The sequence below is a fragment of the Trichechus manatus genome, unplaced genomic scaffold (assembly GCF_000243295.1).
Source record: "Trichechus manatus latirostris isolate Lorelei unplaced genomic scaffold, TriManLat1.0 scaffold00088, whole genome shotgun sequence".
NCBI lineage: Eukaryota > Metazoa > Chordata > Mammalia > Sirenia > Trichechidae > Trichechus > Trichechus manatus.
Window position 1 is genome coordinate 804057 of NW_004444024.1, and position 15798 is coordinate 819854.

Sequence of the window (15798 nt, forward strand, 5' to 3'; positions counted from 1 at the left end):
GTGGACTCCGGGACTGCGCAGCACCCGCCCAGACGTTAGCCCCCGGCTAGCGCCAAACACCAGTGCTCCTTCCCGCTCTCTGCTTCCGCGACCTCCAGGTGGGTCCTCGGCCCCCTCGCTCTCTTCTATCCAGCGAAGCCAAACTGCGGCTGCCCCACCGTTACCATCGCCAAAAACGCCCCCGGGCAGGAGACGCTGACCATCGGGGCGTCCAGGAGTCTGGGGACGAGAAACCCGGCTTTGTGCTGGGGGACAATAAAGGCCAAGGCCCTGCCCACGCCCTCAGGCCCGCCCTTGAACCCACCCACGCCCCACTCGAGCCCCAGTCCTGGGCCAAGGACCCCTCACACCGCAGAAGAAGGGGTCCAGATCTCCACCCCTCAGCCCATCATAGCCTGAATTCCGCAGCCGCTGGCCCCACCCTCACCCGGACCTGGCCCTCCAGAGTCTCCCCCAGGGACGATGTTGGTGGCTCTGCTGATCGCCCTCAGCTGCATGGGCCTCCACACCTTCTGGCAGGTAACACTGGGGACCTATCCTCTGTCACTAGGGTAGTTGGGGGACACACCCCGAAGAGGTGAAGTGGGAGGCTGACTCAACACTTTCTCCCAGGGACTCGTCTCTAGGATCCCACTCCTCTTAATGGTCTTCCTCTCAGGAACCTCCTTCCCTGCAGGGAGCTCCAAGTTCACATCACCACTCCCAGAATCCCCACCTCCACCCACAGTTCCCTCAGTGTTCGTCCTTCCTTTATACCATCCCTCCCAACTGATTGCCTCTGTCTCCTCTACACTTCCCACCTCCCACCATAGGTCCAACCTAGGCAAACCCCATTGGGCTACCTGTGTGCTGCAGTCCTGGCAGCCAGGGCTTGACCTCCCCCACCCCATCTACCACCTCAGATTTGCGGATAAGGGCTTCTAAAGCAGTAGAGGACTCTTGAGTTTCAGACCTGACAGTGACTTGGTGTGGTGGCTGAGGACTTGACCCTTCCTCACCCGCCTCCTCCAGGTTTGGGAATAGAGCTTCAAAAGCAGGAGTAGCTGACAATGACTTGGTGTGGTGGCTGAGTACCTGCTACGGCTTCCTAAGGAGGAGAGAGAGTGTCTAAGGAGGATGGGAAGGGGTCAGATATCAGAGGTGGAAGTTGGCATTGGCTCTACATTTGTGTATCATCTGTAGACTGAATCTTAAGGCCAGAAAAGCATTTAGAGGTTGTCTAGACACACCTCCCACTGAATGCGGGAACTTCTGTAATGACAAGATGACCCATTTTAGGTTGTGCAGAGTGAAGATCTATATGTTAATCCTCACAGTAATATTATGAGGTTGGAATTATCCCTAATTTATAGGTGGTGAACCTGAAGCCCAGAGAATTTGAGTCTTACCCAAGATCCCACAGCTGGTAGGTGGTGAAGTCAGGGTTTGAATCCATGTATGTCTGACTCCAAAGCCTGTGTTATTTAAGCCTCCTCTTGAGCCCTTGCCAAACTGTTTGCATACATCAGATATTTGGACACAGAAAAAAGATTCTGTGTTTCTGAACTGATCTGGCACCGGGACCCCTGTCCAGTGCTCTGAACTCATACCGTGTCCTGTGTGGCTCCTCTCTTTCTTACCTCCATAGGCCCAGGCTGTTCCCATCCTGCCCCTGGGCCTGGCCCCAGACACCTTTGATGATGCCTATGTGGGCTGCTCAGAGGAAATGGAGGAGAAGGCAGCCACCCTGCTAAAGGAGGAGATGGCCCGCCATGCCCTGCTGCGGGAGTCCTGGGAGGCAGCCCAGGAGGCCTGGGAGCACAGGCATCGAGGGCTCACCTTGCCCCCTGGCTTCCAGGCCCAGCACGCAGTGGCCATCATGGTCTACACCAACTCATCTAACACCTTGTACTCGGAGCTGAACCAGGCTGTGCGGACGGGTGGTGGCTCCCGGGACCTCTACATGAGGCACTTCCGCTTCAAGGCCCTGCATTTCTACTTGATCCGGGCCCTGCAACTCCTGCGGGGCAGTGGGGGCTGCAGCGGGGAACCTGGGGAGGTGGTGTTCCGAGGTGTGGGAAGCCTTCGTTTTGAACCCAAGAAGCTGGGGGACTCTGTTCGCTTGGGACAGTTCGCCTCCAGCTCCCTGGATGAGGCAGTGGCCCGCAGATTTGGTAATGCCACCTTCTTCTCTCTAAGGACTTGCTTTGGGGCCCCTATCCAGGCCTTGTCTGTCTTTCCCGAGGAGCGTGAGGTGCTGATTCCCCCCCATGAAGTCTTCTTGGTCACCAGGTTCTCCCAGGATGGAGCCTGGAGCCTAGTGACTCTCTGGAGCTATAATCAGACCTGCAGCCACTTTAACTGCGCCTATCTGGGTGGTGAGCTGTGCATGGGGAAATGATGTGTGAAATAAACCAGGATGTCCCTACACAATCTCCGGGGACTTCAAGGAGACCCACTTGGTTAATGGGGAAAGTTGAGGGCTAGAAGTCAGCTGGGGTTATTGTCCTTTACTGACTCAGGTTCTACTAACTCTCAGAAGGTCCTCTAAGTGTTTTCTGGATCTGTGAATATGCTCAGATGATTCACAGATGTTCTGTAAAAGTTCTATCCGCTATCTTTAGATAGTCTAACCTAAGAGGGTGTTAACATTCTTCTGATCCTAGCCTTAATTAAAAGACCTGGTCAAGGAGGTTAGCAAGCAGAGGAAGGAGAAATGAGTACTGCTTCAGATTTCAGGAGGCTGAGGGCTTGGTGGGAATGACAAGATACAGAAATGTGGGTGAGAGGGCTGGCCGGTGGCCCAGTGGGGACCATCACACCACCCAGGAGATTCTGGGCTTGTTCATTTGGACCTTCATCAACCCAGAAGTGGCGCAGCTAATCTGACTCTTCTGTGCACTCTCCTCGCAGCATGCATGGCTTACATGCCTTGCACATTGTAGATGCTCAATAAATGTTTTTGGACAGAAAAAAAAAAAAAAGATACAGAAATGCTATTCCTGAGTGCTGAGTGGGAAACAGAATTGGAGGAGTGATGGGCTTGGGTGGGAGCAGGGATGGATGGGCAATCTGGAAAGATCCTGGGGAAAGAAGGAAGGGAAGTCAGAATTTTGCATTTAAGAGAAGAAAAAGATGGATTGAGAGGGAGACTGGCCCGTGCTGGGGCCTGGTGGGAAGTTTGGGGTATGAGGGTCTGTCTACATGGAGGCCTCACTGTGCTGTCTATTGCAGGAGAGAAGAGGCGGGACTGTGTGTCAGCACCAAGTGAGTTATCCTCCTGCTCCCTCCCTCAGCTGTTTCCACTCCCACTGCCAACTTTTTTCCTTCTCTCTCCAGCAGGGGGTCAGCCAGACTCACCCTCCAAGGACGCCTTCTCTCTGCTCTCCTGGAAGACCATGATTTTGGCCCCTGGGGGCTTCCAGTTCTCAGGAGCTGACCCCTGAAAATCCAATGCCTGCCGTTTAGGAGTCCTGGGAACTCGTGGCTCTCATATGAAGGAAGGGGTCTTTGATCAGCCTCGAAGCAAGCACATGGTTCTGGACCTAGCCCTAGCAGCCATTTCCCCAGGGCCAGCATGTGGGGGGACTTGAGGCCATGGCAGGGTGGAGGGAACCTCACTATGTGGTGGAGACTTTCTGGGACAAACAAGGGTAGTGCTGTAATGACCACTTGATTAAATGGTGTTGCAGTGTGGAGACATCAAATTTCACAATTGTTGTTTTCTGTGAGGCTGGAACATCTGCCTTGCTGTAGCCATGCCAGACTCAGGACTGAGGGACTAAAAAGAATAACCTCTTGGTCCCTGTCATACATTGTAACTTGCAAATCTGGAAGCATTAGCAGCCAGAGGTTCCTCACAACAACCCTGAAGGCCCTATTTGTCAGATGAGGAATGAAAGGCCAAGGAAGGAAGCCACTTGCCATGGTGAAACCAGGTCTCCTGCCCCTCAGCCCAGAACTCCTTCCACCAAAGCACTTGAGGAAGCCCAAAGTCGAATCCTAAGCCCAAAATACCTGGGACCCCAGAGCAAGCCATTTTCTCTTTGCCCTGCTCCCTCAAGGGTCCGTTTCTGTGGGGATGCAAGGACCTCAAAACATCAAGAGGCAGGGATTCTCACACACTCTGGAGGCATCCAACAACAGGAACAGAAATTTTATTGAGGCAAAGAAAGCAACATAGCCTCTACTAGGCTCATCTAGGCTGTTTTACTCAGCAACAGAAAAAGGGACCCTCCCACTGTCTAGGACTCTCCCTTGGTCTCCAAACCCTCCTCCTGGAGCAGGTCCCCAGCCCCACCTGCTTCTTGTTCTCTATGCACTAGCACTTGAGCTGGGGAGGAGGGGCCAGACTCTCCAGAAGCTGGAGTCCTCGCCCTTCCCGCATTCTGAGGCCCAGTGTCTGAAGACACTTGGGCTTCCATAACCCCTGGCAATGTTAGCTCTGGGGTCTCAGGGATGGGGGGCCCCAGGTTCTGGAAGCTGTTATGCACTCGGGTGATGTAGCGACTGAGGATGTTGGCACCGCTGGGTGGCCGGGGTGTCCCACCTTCTGTGAGAGTCCACCGTACACCAGCTACCTCACTTTGCAGTTGAGATACGGTCTTGGTCAGCTCTGTAAGTCTGTTGCCCAGGTCTGGGGGAGATGGAGTATTGAGGGGAGGTCTCTCAGAAGATAAGCCTACCCTGTGCTACTTCTACCCCCAACAGTACACAAGGGGATGCCCTGTCTGGGGGTCCTGAGGGAGGAGAACTGGAGGAGGTGAGGGACTACCTTATGGGCTGGGGATCAGGTGGGCAGGCAAAATCTGGGTAGGGAGGGATTAGTTTAGGAGATATAAAGAAGGAAAGTCTTGGGGCCAGAAAAGGGATCAGGCGTCATACGGGTGGAAAAGTTTTTAATGGGTAGAGAGATTTGTACACCTACCTCTATGAGCCCTCTCCCTGATCTACACCTGTCCAGCTCATCCTCATCTTTCAGGGCCCAGTTCAAGTTCCACCTCCTCCTTCCCTAACTACTTTCCATGATATTCTCAAAATGATAGGTTCTTTGCCTCCTTTGGGCTCACACTGCAATTTGTGCTTCTCTTAGCTAAGTGCTCTCTGCCTGGTATGATGGTCTCTCTCCTCACCAAACTGAAAGTTTCCCATGTGTCCTTGCTCTACACAGTCCCCCACCCTCATGTAGGGCCTGGAACAAAGGAGGACATAGCAATAAATGTTGGTTAAATGAGTGAATAAGTGAATGAATGAATGAATCATGAATTAAGTGAATGAGTGAATGGGTGAGTGAATGAGAGAATAAATGAGCACGTGAGAGAATGAGGGCAGGAATGAGGGATTACATGAAATGAGTGGAATAAATATTTGAATGGGCCAGGGGGTAATTGAGTACAAGGGGCTACACTGTGCAAGTGTGGCTTCCAAGGGCAGTGTAGGATGCGGACACATAAATGCAGGCTGGGTGAGGGGTGTGAGTCTGGGTGTGGGGCATTTATCCCAGGTGAGCAACGGAACAGGAATGGGGAAGTCTTGGAGGTGGGCGACTAACCTTTCCAATGAGTCTCCTTGAACTCACGCCGGGCAGTCTCTATGTAGCGTTGGACCAGGGCCTTGATGACACGAAGCTGGTAGGATCCTCGCTCTCCCTCACCAGGCCCTGTCCCTGCCCCGGGATTGGCCTGGAGTGGAAAGACAGGAAGGTGAGGGAGATTCCCGTCCTCCAGCATCCTCTAATCACCAGGTAATAAAGGAGTGAGGTAGAGCCTGTGCAGCTTTTCTATCCCTAGAGGCCACACACCTAGACCCTGGTCTGCTCCCACAGTGCAGTCCTGGAAGGTAGAGGATAGAGGAATGGGTTGAGCTGTGGGGGCTGGAAAGCGAAAGGGTGGTGGACAGAGACAGAGATCAAGCAGTACAGAGCTAAGCTTCCTCTCCTGCCACTGACTCAACCCTGGACTTGTTGGGTTGAGTTAGCCCAAGCTAACCTTGCCCTTCAAATTCCATACAGGGGTAGAGCTAGGGATGTGAGGAGGCATTTGCATGGACCTGCTCATGCATATGGGGTGGAAATCATCATGCAAACTAGAATGATTGATTCTGGGTCCAGTTTTAGACCTTGGGACAGTACCAGATGGGGGCAGATGATGAAAAGTGGTAGCAGCAATGTAGTAGGCAGAGCACTGGACTTGGGGGACACAGATTCAAACCCCAGCTAAGCCACCTAGCAGCTGTGTGCTTCAGGCAAATTATTCAACCTCTCCAAACCTGAATGTCTCCAAATTTAAAATGGAGATGGTATTAATACTTACTTCTCAGGGAGGTCCAGTGCCCGACAGAGTAGGGGCTCTGCAAATTCTTAAGAAATAATTATTTTTATTTATCTAGTTTTATCTAATTTCTAAATACTTTATACTTAGTGTATTTACTTTTATAATGTAAAAAAGCAAAACATTTTATTAAATATCTTAAAAGGAGATAGACAGAGATGGGACAGGGAGAGTTATGAAAGAGAATGATTGGCCCTTTTTGGCTACAGAATATTAAAGCATTTTTCTTGTGTAAAATAAAGAACTTGGGGAGGTCATTTCCTGAGGATGCAGGACAGGTGGGGAAGGGACACCTGACTGAATCACCAAAGAGCAGGCTAGTGAGGTGGCAGCAGCTGGAAGACCGTGGGGCCTCAGTGGAGGTGCAATGGAGGATTGAGGAGACCCCCAGCTGGTGTGGAGAGATCTGGTAGACACAGTGACTCTGCCCATAGCAGTGAGACAGACAAGCACAGGGCCAGGGAACTGAATACAACCTCAGGTGAAGAAGCTGAGTTTCACCCAAGGGTGGAAGTAACCCTGACAAGTAGTCTAAAAAATATGCATTGGGTAATATGGACAGGGCCAGGAAGTAGCTGGAGGGAAAAGGCAGTAATTCCGGATTTAAGAGTCAGAGATCTGGGAAGGTGTTTAAAGAGGTGTCCATGTAGGATATCCTGGAGCCAGGCTGGGGTGGGAACTAGGGAATCTTTGGCATTTAGTTTCTTGAATGTGTCATGGTTTCTCCATGTCTTTGCACATATAGTTTCCTGAGCCCAGAACTTCCTTCTCCATCTTATCTGCCCACCAACCTCCTGCTTACCCCTCAGGATTCTGTTCTGCCTTCAGCACCTCTGGGATGCCTCCCTGATTCCTGAGGCTGAGTCTGGGCTTCCAATAGCCCCCATGTGCTTCTTTCTATCATAGGTTTGTCATTCTATCACAATCTGTTTCTGTCTGTTACTCTGTACTGGTCAGCACCTCAAGGGACCATCATTATGTATCTCTTTGTTTCCAACATAGGTGTGCTTTGTTTGGTAAGTGTTTGTTGAACAAACTACTGACCAACCAGAGTATCCAGGGACCTCAGAGCTTGAGCGATGACTTGTAGTCCCATATAGCTGGCCTGGAGGCTCTAGCTTAGCAAGATCCTCAGGTAAAAAGTTTTAAGGGGCTAGAATCCTCTGCAGACCTGGCAGTAATGCTGGTCTGAATTAGAAAAGGGCTTTAATTACCAAGCCAGACTGGGTTAGGGGCAATAATGAAGGGTCAGGGAGGCCTTGCAGGCATGGCCCCCTCTCTCAGGCCTCTATCAGCCTTTTAATTTCCAAGTTTGTAGGGGCATTCTTCCCTTGGCTCTCTAATACATTTTTTCAAAAAGGTTCAACCAGGTCTTGGCCCAGTTTAGGGCAAAAGGCTGGTCTGTAGCTTAGAGGGTGTTGGGTGGTTTGGGAGAAGGATGTATGAACTTCTCTTTAACCTGGTGACAACAGAGTTGGAAATTTAGGAAATGGCCAGCGCCAGAAAGAGGGAAAGGGAAGCCACGTGGGAGAGCGGGAATTGAGAAGAGGCTTTATGGAAAGACAGACAAGCCAAGCGTGTACAGACAAACAGATGGCATAGACACTATAGTTGAAGTCCTGATATGAGGGAGACAAACAAGCAGATGAGGTACTTACAAAGGTGGGGACTGGGGGATAGTCTGGCTTCTTGCTTTTGCAGCAGGAGCAGCAACAGCAAATGAACCGGAAAATTCTCCTGAGAGATTTAGATAGTGGGAAGTGGTGACAGGGCCTAGGAAATTTGGGGCAGGAGCTGGGGAGGGGGTGAAGTGGGCTGGATCTTTGGGGAACTGGGGGTGAAAGCTCTGAAGTAATCACCTGAGAAGGTAGAAGATAGACTTGGGGGAAGGCAGAATGTTGAAGGGCACAGGCAACGTCAGGCCCTCTCTGAAGTAGGACAGGTAGAGCTTGGAGAGAGCAAACTTCCACTCCACATCAGCATCATCCTGGAGACCAGAAAGTAGGAGACTGTGCAAGGATCACTCTGGTACCAGCCCTTTTGCCCACTCAGTCTGCCTTCTCTTTTCCCCAATCCTCACACCTCTTATTCTCCATCGTGTCAAACACTTTCCTCTCCCCTGTTCTTATCTCCATCCTCACCTATCACCCACATTTCCCCTGCTGGCTTCTGCCTTTCCTTTCTTCCTCTCCATTTTCTTTTACCATTCTGACACCCAGCCTATTCTCCAGCCTTCAAGTTCTAACCCATCTATCTCCTCTCCTCTCTCTTCTCATGTTCCCACCTATTTTTCCACAACTCCCACAATCATCATAAAGTGGAAAGAGCACTAGACTTGATGTCTAGAGATTCTGATAACATCACTAAGATCCTCATTTTACAGATGAGGAAAATGAGGCCTAAAGAGGAAACTTGTCCGAAGTCTCGAACAAGGCAATAGTGGAGGCAGAGTAGGAACCCAAGGGTCTTGACAACTTTCACCTTATTCCCTTCCATCAGCTCTTCCCTTCTTCTCCCTGCCCTAAGCTGACCTCAGTCCACGTGCCTCAATCTTCTGGAAGGAGTTGGTGATCATGGCAATGAGCACGTTGAGCAGCACAAGGACCATGACGATGGTAAAGATGCCGTAGAGGGCCTGGCCCATGAATTCAGGCACCAGAAACCGAGGCATGTCTACCACGCTGTGCTCTTCCATGCCAAACATGGTCCAGAACAGAAACTGGAATGTCTCGTTGAAACTAATATGCCAGGCCAAGTAAGGGACAGGAAGTGAGGGGTGGCAGATGAGCCTGAGCTCCACCCAGACACACTCCTCCTTGCCCTCCAGGACCCAGACAAAGGTGTTCTGCTTCCCAGAAGCCCTCTGGGCCACTCTGGTCCATACAGACACTCGCCATTGCTGAGCTCCAATTTTTGTTCTTTAGTCAACTGATAAATAATTATTGAGTACATAGTAGCACCACAGGTGCTAAAGATACAGCCATGAATAAGATAAGCATAGTCCCTGTCTTCAACGACCTTATGTTCTGGGGGGTGAGATAGACACTAATTACACTAACACTTAAAAATTGTGGTAAGTGCTATGAAGGAGCAGCATAGGATGCAATGAGATGTAGAACTTGGGTGTGGCCTAGTCTGGGGGTCAGGGAGGCTTCTTTGAGAAAATGACATTCAAGCTGAACTCTAAAGAATAGGTGGAAATCAACCAGGTTTGAAAAGGAAGGTAGGGTGAAGAAGAGCATTACCAAAGTAGAAGGAACATGGGGACATTTGAAGAACTCAGAGAAGGCCAGCATGGCTGGTCTCAGAGAGTAAAGGGGAGAGAGACTTTTGAGAGGTAAGTGGGGACCAGCCAGATCAAGCATGACCTTGTATAATAAAAACAAAAGTCCTTACTGTGGCCTTGGAGCAATAGGAAGCCATGAAGTTCTAGGTGGAGGGGTGATACCTAATTTACATTTGAAAAGACCACTTTGGCTGCTTTAAGTAGAATGGAAGGAAGCAGGTGAAACAGTAGAGGGATGGAGACCAGTTAAGAAACTTGTCACCATGGTCTGGATGATAAGATGATGGTGGTTTGGACCACAGTGGTAGCAACTCCAGTGCCACCTCTTGTAGGAAGCCCTTCCTGAACTCCCTTCCCCATCCCCCAGCTGAATGTGCATGTCTATTAGTCACAGACCAAATCACAGACTCTTCCTCCTATTGTATTTTTTTGTGAATTATCTTCTCCATCTCAGTGCCAGTTCAGACCTAGATTACTGCAACAACCTCACACTGGTCTCCTGGCCTCAATATTTCTCCTGTTAATTCATCCTCCACACTGTATCTAGGGTGTTCTTTCTAAATGCTAATCTGATGTGTTCTACTTCTACTTGTCAACCATTAAACGTTCCTAACTATCCTCAGTCCAGATGTCCACCATGCAGCCTACCTGAGATTTTTAGTAAAAATACTTTTTTTTTTTTTTTTTTAATTTTTATTGTTGTGCTTTAAGTGAAAGTTTACAATTCAAGTTAATCTCTCATACAAAAATTTATACATACATTGTTTTGTGACCCTACTTGCTCTCCCTATATGGTGACAGCACACTCACTCTCCCATTCCACTCCGGATTTCCCGTGTCTATTCATCCAGGTCCTGACCCTCTCTGCCTTCTCATCTCACCTCCGCATGAGAGCCACTCATTTAATGTCATGTATCTACTTGAGCTAAGAAGAACATTCTTCATGAGTATCATTTTATGACCCATAGTCCAGTCTAACCTTTGTCGGAAGAGTTGGCCTCGGGAATGGTTTTAGTTCTGGGCTAACAGAGAGCCTGGCGGCCACATCTTCCAGGGTCCCTCCAGTCTCAATTAAACCATTAAGTCTGGTCTATAGTAAAAATACTTTTGACTTAATTAGCTGCCACCCATGAATGAACAGCCCAGGAGGGTACAGTCTTCCCTTGCTACTGTGGAGTGACTGATACCACCAGGAGCCATGAAGCAGGCTGGAATGGGTAGTTACTATCCCTGGCATGGCAGATGACATTCAAGCTGAGCTTTATCTTTAAACTGTGCAAGCTCAGGTCCTTTAAGCTGACATCCTGAAGCCGGGACATGAACAAGGATTCACGGTAAGAGGAGTGGTCTGAATAAAGTTTCCATATACACCATGAAAAAACCTTGACAAATATCCACAGGCCCAAGTGTGGGTACTTCAGCATCACCAATGAAACCATCACACAGTTGTACTCATGCGACTTTATGATTGGGTGGCTGCTTGGGAGGCCACCTGGAGTTCCATGGCCTGCTAGAGAAAGTCTAAGCTTCTCATCAGAACCTTCAAACTCCAAGGCCTGGCTCCTGCTATCCTCTCCAGCCTCCTCTCACAAAATTTCCTTCATGCACCAACAACAGGGGACTTCTTACTATTTCCCAATGTAACTCCTTGCTTTGGTATAGCCCCATTTTGCCTGGGATGCTCTGTCTCTTCTCTGAAGTCCATGATCCTTCAAGGTAGAGTCCAGATTCTCCCTTGTCTGTGAAGCCTTCCCTGATTATCCAACACAGAGGAAGGGGCTTCCTCCTCTAGGCACCCTCAACATAAGCCCTCCTTTTTCATAGCACTTGTTGTTAGGTGTCATTGAGTCGACTCCGACTCATAGCCACCCTATGCACAACACAACGAAACACTGCCCAGTCCTGTGCCGTCCTCATAGTTGTTGTTATGCTTAAGGCCATTGTTTCAGCCACTGTGTCACTCTATCTCATCATTCCAAAATTGCACTTATTTGTGCACATGGCTATCTTGTCCATGGGACTGGGTCTAGTTCATTTCTCCTGTCTTTGTTTGTAGTGCTAGGAACAGGACCTACTACAAAGAAGGTGTCAGTAAATGGGTGTAAACTCAAAAAAAAAAAAAAAAAACCAGAAACCCAAAGCAAGCTAATGACTGAATGACTAAGAAAGTGAATTAATTTAAAAAGTGAGTAAATGAATGAATGAACAATGAATGAGTGAACTAGCAAACATGAAAATGAATATTTTGCCATATTTAGGACAATTTGAACATCAAAAAGAATTATGACTGTAATGGATTATTATATTTAAAAGGTCTTTGAGTCTGTAGTGATATTCACAAAGGAGAAGGGGAGGAGAAAGCACTTCTTTATAGAAGAAGGCCAGCTAACAAATGCAGATATGATAGAAGTAGAAAATCAGCATTTTGCAACCACCATTGTAATAACTGATTCAGGTAAATATCATCTGTGGATGCTAAAGCCAGTGGGTGAAAGTTTGCAAGGGAGCAGTTTAGTCACAGTCTCAATATATTTCCCCATTACTGAAAGAGGAAGAGATACCTTTACAATGGAAAGGTTTGCTGAACTCTGTCTTAACCAAGTGGCATCACCAATGGGCCATACTGACATCATGTGCTTCCTGATATGATACAATGGGAAGTACACCTCATCTAGATAGGTTGTGTTCTTGCCAAAACAGATAAACCCAAATTGCGGCAAATGCTCTCTACACAATAGCTTAATCTGTGCTCTTGAAAAAAGTTTAATTGTCATGAAAGACAATGAAAAGGTAGGGAGAGTGTTCTAGATTAAAGAAAACAAAAGAGATATGATAACATGGTGCAATGGATAATACCTGATTAGATCATCTTGGATTTTTAAAAAGCTATAAAGATTTTGTTTATCAATTGTGGAAATCTGAATAAGGACTATATAATAGATAATATTATGGTACTGATGTTAAATTTTTTGCGGATGATAATGGTTTTATGGTAATGCTAACTATTTAGGGGTGAAGTCATGGTGCCTGCAACTTACTTTTAAATATTTCAGAAAAAAGAATAAAGGGAGCAATAGATCAAGCAAATGTGGAATAACGTTAACAATTGAAGCTAGATGAAGGGCATATGGATGTTTACTGTACTATTCTTTTAACTTTTTCATAGGATTGAAGTTTTTCAAGATAAAAAGTTTGGGGGAAAAGTAAGAGATTGAACTAATGAATGAGTAGATGAACAAATGACTTAGTGACAGAGTGAATCAATGAGGGAGAAAGCAAACGAGAGAATTAATTACTGGGTGGATAAATGAGGGAGGGAGGGGGAAGGAAGAATGACACTAAAGCTCCAAGTTGCAAGGTCCCATACTCCCATTTGCCCACCCTGTCTCTGCCCCAGCATTCTTGCCCAGCCGCTGTGTCTCTTGGTAGGGCACATAGATGTTGTTGAGGCCACAGAGGTAGGCGGTCAGGATGATCATGAGGGTGAACATGAACTTGACAGGGGGTGCGACAGGGAAGGGTCAGTGCAGGTCTCCACTGTGGGAAAAGTCAGGCTCTGGAAAGAAGACGGATTGGGGGGCAGGTGATCGCCTCCCTAGCCCAGCTTCTCTATTTGACAAGTATTTAATTTTGTTGTTATTAAGAATAGAGAAATTAGTGGTGGGAAGTGAGAAGAGATTTAAAGTGGGTGCCAAAGCAGGCGCCTTCCTTCAAGAATAAAGGGTACTGAGTCCAATCAGTCAATGCTGAGATGGGCCAGTCTCCCAGGGAGGGACTGAGATGGTGAGATGTGGTACAGGTATGGGTGGGCATCAGAGAGTCCTTCTGAATAGGAGTTGTCATCAGAAGAGTTAAAGCCACATGTGGGGATGAGTAAACCCGCAACAGGGAGGGCTAGAGAGCCCAGGGGTGGAGTGGAAAGAAGGGTCTCCTCCAAGCTAAGCTGAGCTGAACATGGTCACAGATGCAACCAGGGCTTTTCCCACCAAGGTAACTCATTCCAGTCCCACTTCAGGGAGGGGATTACCAGGGGAGCAGGTACTAACTGTGGGCTCTGATTAGGGCAAGAGGCCAAGTTTGGCTGTAAATGATTAGGTGATAAGCACCAAGAAGACCAGATAATGTCATGGGTTCAAAGGGAAGTTTTAGAGTGGAAAGAATCCAAAAGGACCTGAGTCCAGCACCCTTACCACACAGATGGGAAAACTGAGGCCTAGAGAGGGATCACATAGAGAGACAGGGACAGAACTAAGACTAGAACTCCCAACACAGGTCTCTTTCTGCGGTCGGGGGTTCTTAACCTTTTCTGGAGTCATGGGCCTCTTGGAGCATTGGATGGAAGTTATAGACCCTCTCTGCAGAGAAATACACATTTACACTTATACTGTAAATTTTGCCTATAGTTTCAGTGAGTCACAGGTCCCTCGAGTCTATGCAAGCAACCAGGTTAAGAACTCATGTGCTACACTGGAGCTGGGGAATTTCAGGAGGAGGTTAAGTGGAGTTTATCAGAGAGGAGGGTGCTCTGAGGAGGGGTGGTACACACCGTATCATGTCGTCGATCATCTTGCCAACGGAAATCTGCAAAGTGCCCAGTGACTCGTGGGCTGGCAGAATATAGGCCAGGCGGGTGAAGCTGAGCATGCTGGTGACAGCAAACAGCACCTCAGCCAAGAACTGGGGATCCTCGGTGCACCACTCACTTCTCTCAGTGTAGGGTGGAATGGGGGTTGGGGCCGAGGGCCAAGGAAGAGGAGGGACTGGGGGATTCAGGATGAGTTGGTGTGGCTCTCACCAGCAGTAGTGAAATAGTGGCAAGCAGTCCCATCTGGAACATCCTGGCAGTGCATGTGGGCAAGCCCAGCCAGGAGGAGGCACAGTGCAAAGGCCACCAGGTACAGGGACAGGATGACCACATCCAGGAAGTTCCACCTCGATCCACACCTCCGTACACTCAAACCAGAGGAAGCCTGAAAGCAGGGACAGAGGGCCAGGATAGGATGGGACAGAATTCTCCTCCTCCTTCCAGGTCAGAGCTGGATTAGAGGTGTGTATGGGGGAAAAACTATCTTTGAGGGGAGGTGGGGGCTAAAACATCACTGGGATAAGTTGATAAAACATAAGCATTTGATCTACTTAAGTACACAGTGATCTTATGTGAAAATATGAAACACTCCTCCCTGATGTGAACTCTCTGGTGTGACCTGCACCAATGGTCACAGGCAGGTGATGTCCAGAAAGTGAGTATGTAACACCAGGGAGAGGCTGTTTTTGAGAGTGAGGGATTTTTTTTTTTTTTTTAATGTGAAGTTTAAATCTTTAATATGCCTTCTGAGTTGTTTGGCTTGAAAAATCACCGAACAACTTGAAAAGGAAATAAGAACTATTAAAAAGTAAAACTGTTTTTGTCATTTTATTTTTTTTCCAGAGTAATGATTCTGCTTTGGCCAGTGGAAGTGAATTACTAAGTATACAATTACGAGAAAATCACTTTTTCTCTGCCCTCTACCAAAGAAGTGCTGGACAAATATGTAAAGAATGTTGCTTTGAAAGGGCTCCAAATTATCAGCCAGCTCAGGATGCCAATGTCTTGGTGGAGTCTGGTGTCAGACCTAGGGTGAGGGGCTTCAGAGCTGGACCCCATTAGCCAGGTGATCCTGCCACATTGTACCCTTCTCTATCCTCTGGATATAATTGTGTGCCTTTTCATTCATTGTTCCCTACACCTTGAATGTCCTTCCATACCTTTTTGAAGCTTTGTTGACTTTCGTGGCCCAGGTCAAGTATTAACGCCTCTGTGAAGCCTCCCTAAGCAGTCAGAGTGAGTTGCTCCCTGCTTTGTGTTCCTACAGCACTCTGTTCATCTCTCTGTGATGCCACTGCTGTAGGGCACTGCAGAATCTCTCTCCATGGGCCTGTCCTCTGTCTTCTGTCTCCCCTTGAACTTGGAGCTCCTCAAGGGCAAGGACCATGTCCAATTCATCTCTTTGTCCCCATTACCCAGATCAAGGCCCAGTATTCACTATAATAAAATATTTATTAAGTTCCTACCATGTGTCACTGGGGTCTTGTGGTGAATAATACAGACAAAGTCCTTGTCATCCCAGGGTTTATAACTCAGTAAGGGAAATAGGCAAGTAACCAAGTAGTTACAATACAATGAAATGCTAAGACTGAGGAGCAGGGGAGAGAGGGGCTGTTATA

General features: G+C 48.2%; 2 protein-coding genes across 2 annotated transcripts in view; one reads left to right on the forward strand and one right to left on the reverse strand.

Moving 5' to 3' along the window:
- Positions 1-383: 383 nt before the first annotated feature.
- On the forward strand, positions 384-3425 carry ART5 (ADP-ribosyltransferase 5). Its single transcript, XM_023736484.1, has 4 exons — positions 384-519; positions 1628-2153; positions 3214-3246; positions 3322-3425. Exons 1-4 carry the CDS (start codon positions 463-465, stop codon positions 3423-3425), a joined length of 720 nt encoding a protein of 239 aa, XP_023592252.1. The 5' UTR covers positions 384-462.
- A 798-nt stretch (positions 3426-4223) lies between these two features.
- XNDC1N (XRCC1 N-terminal domain containing 1, N-terminal like) overlaps positions 4224-15798 on the reverse strand; it is a 35024-nt gene continuing 23449 nt past the window's right edge. The window contains exons 12-19 of the mRNA XM_023736494.1: positions 14508-14564; positions 14137-14354; positions 12976-13088; positions 8854-9046; positions 8168-8295; positions 7967-8045; positions 5531-5660; positions 4224-4615 (exon numbers count right to left, since the gene is read on the reverse strand). Of these exons, the coding sequence (XP_023592262.1) occupies positions 4224-4615; positions 5531-5660; positions 7967-8045; positions 8168-8295; positions 8854-9046; positions 12976-13088; positions 14137-14354; positions 14508-14564 (1310 nt within the window). The remainder of the gene's footprint in view (positions 4616-5530; positions 5661-7966; positions 8046-8167; positions 8296-8853; positions 9047-12975; positions 13089-14136; positions 14355-14507; positions 14565-15798) is intronic.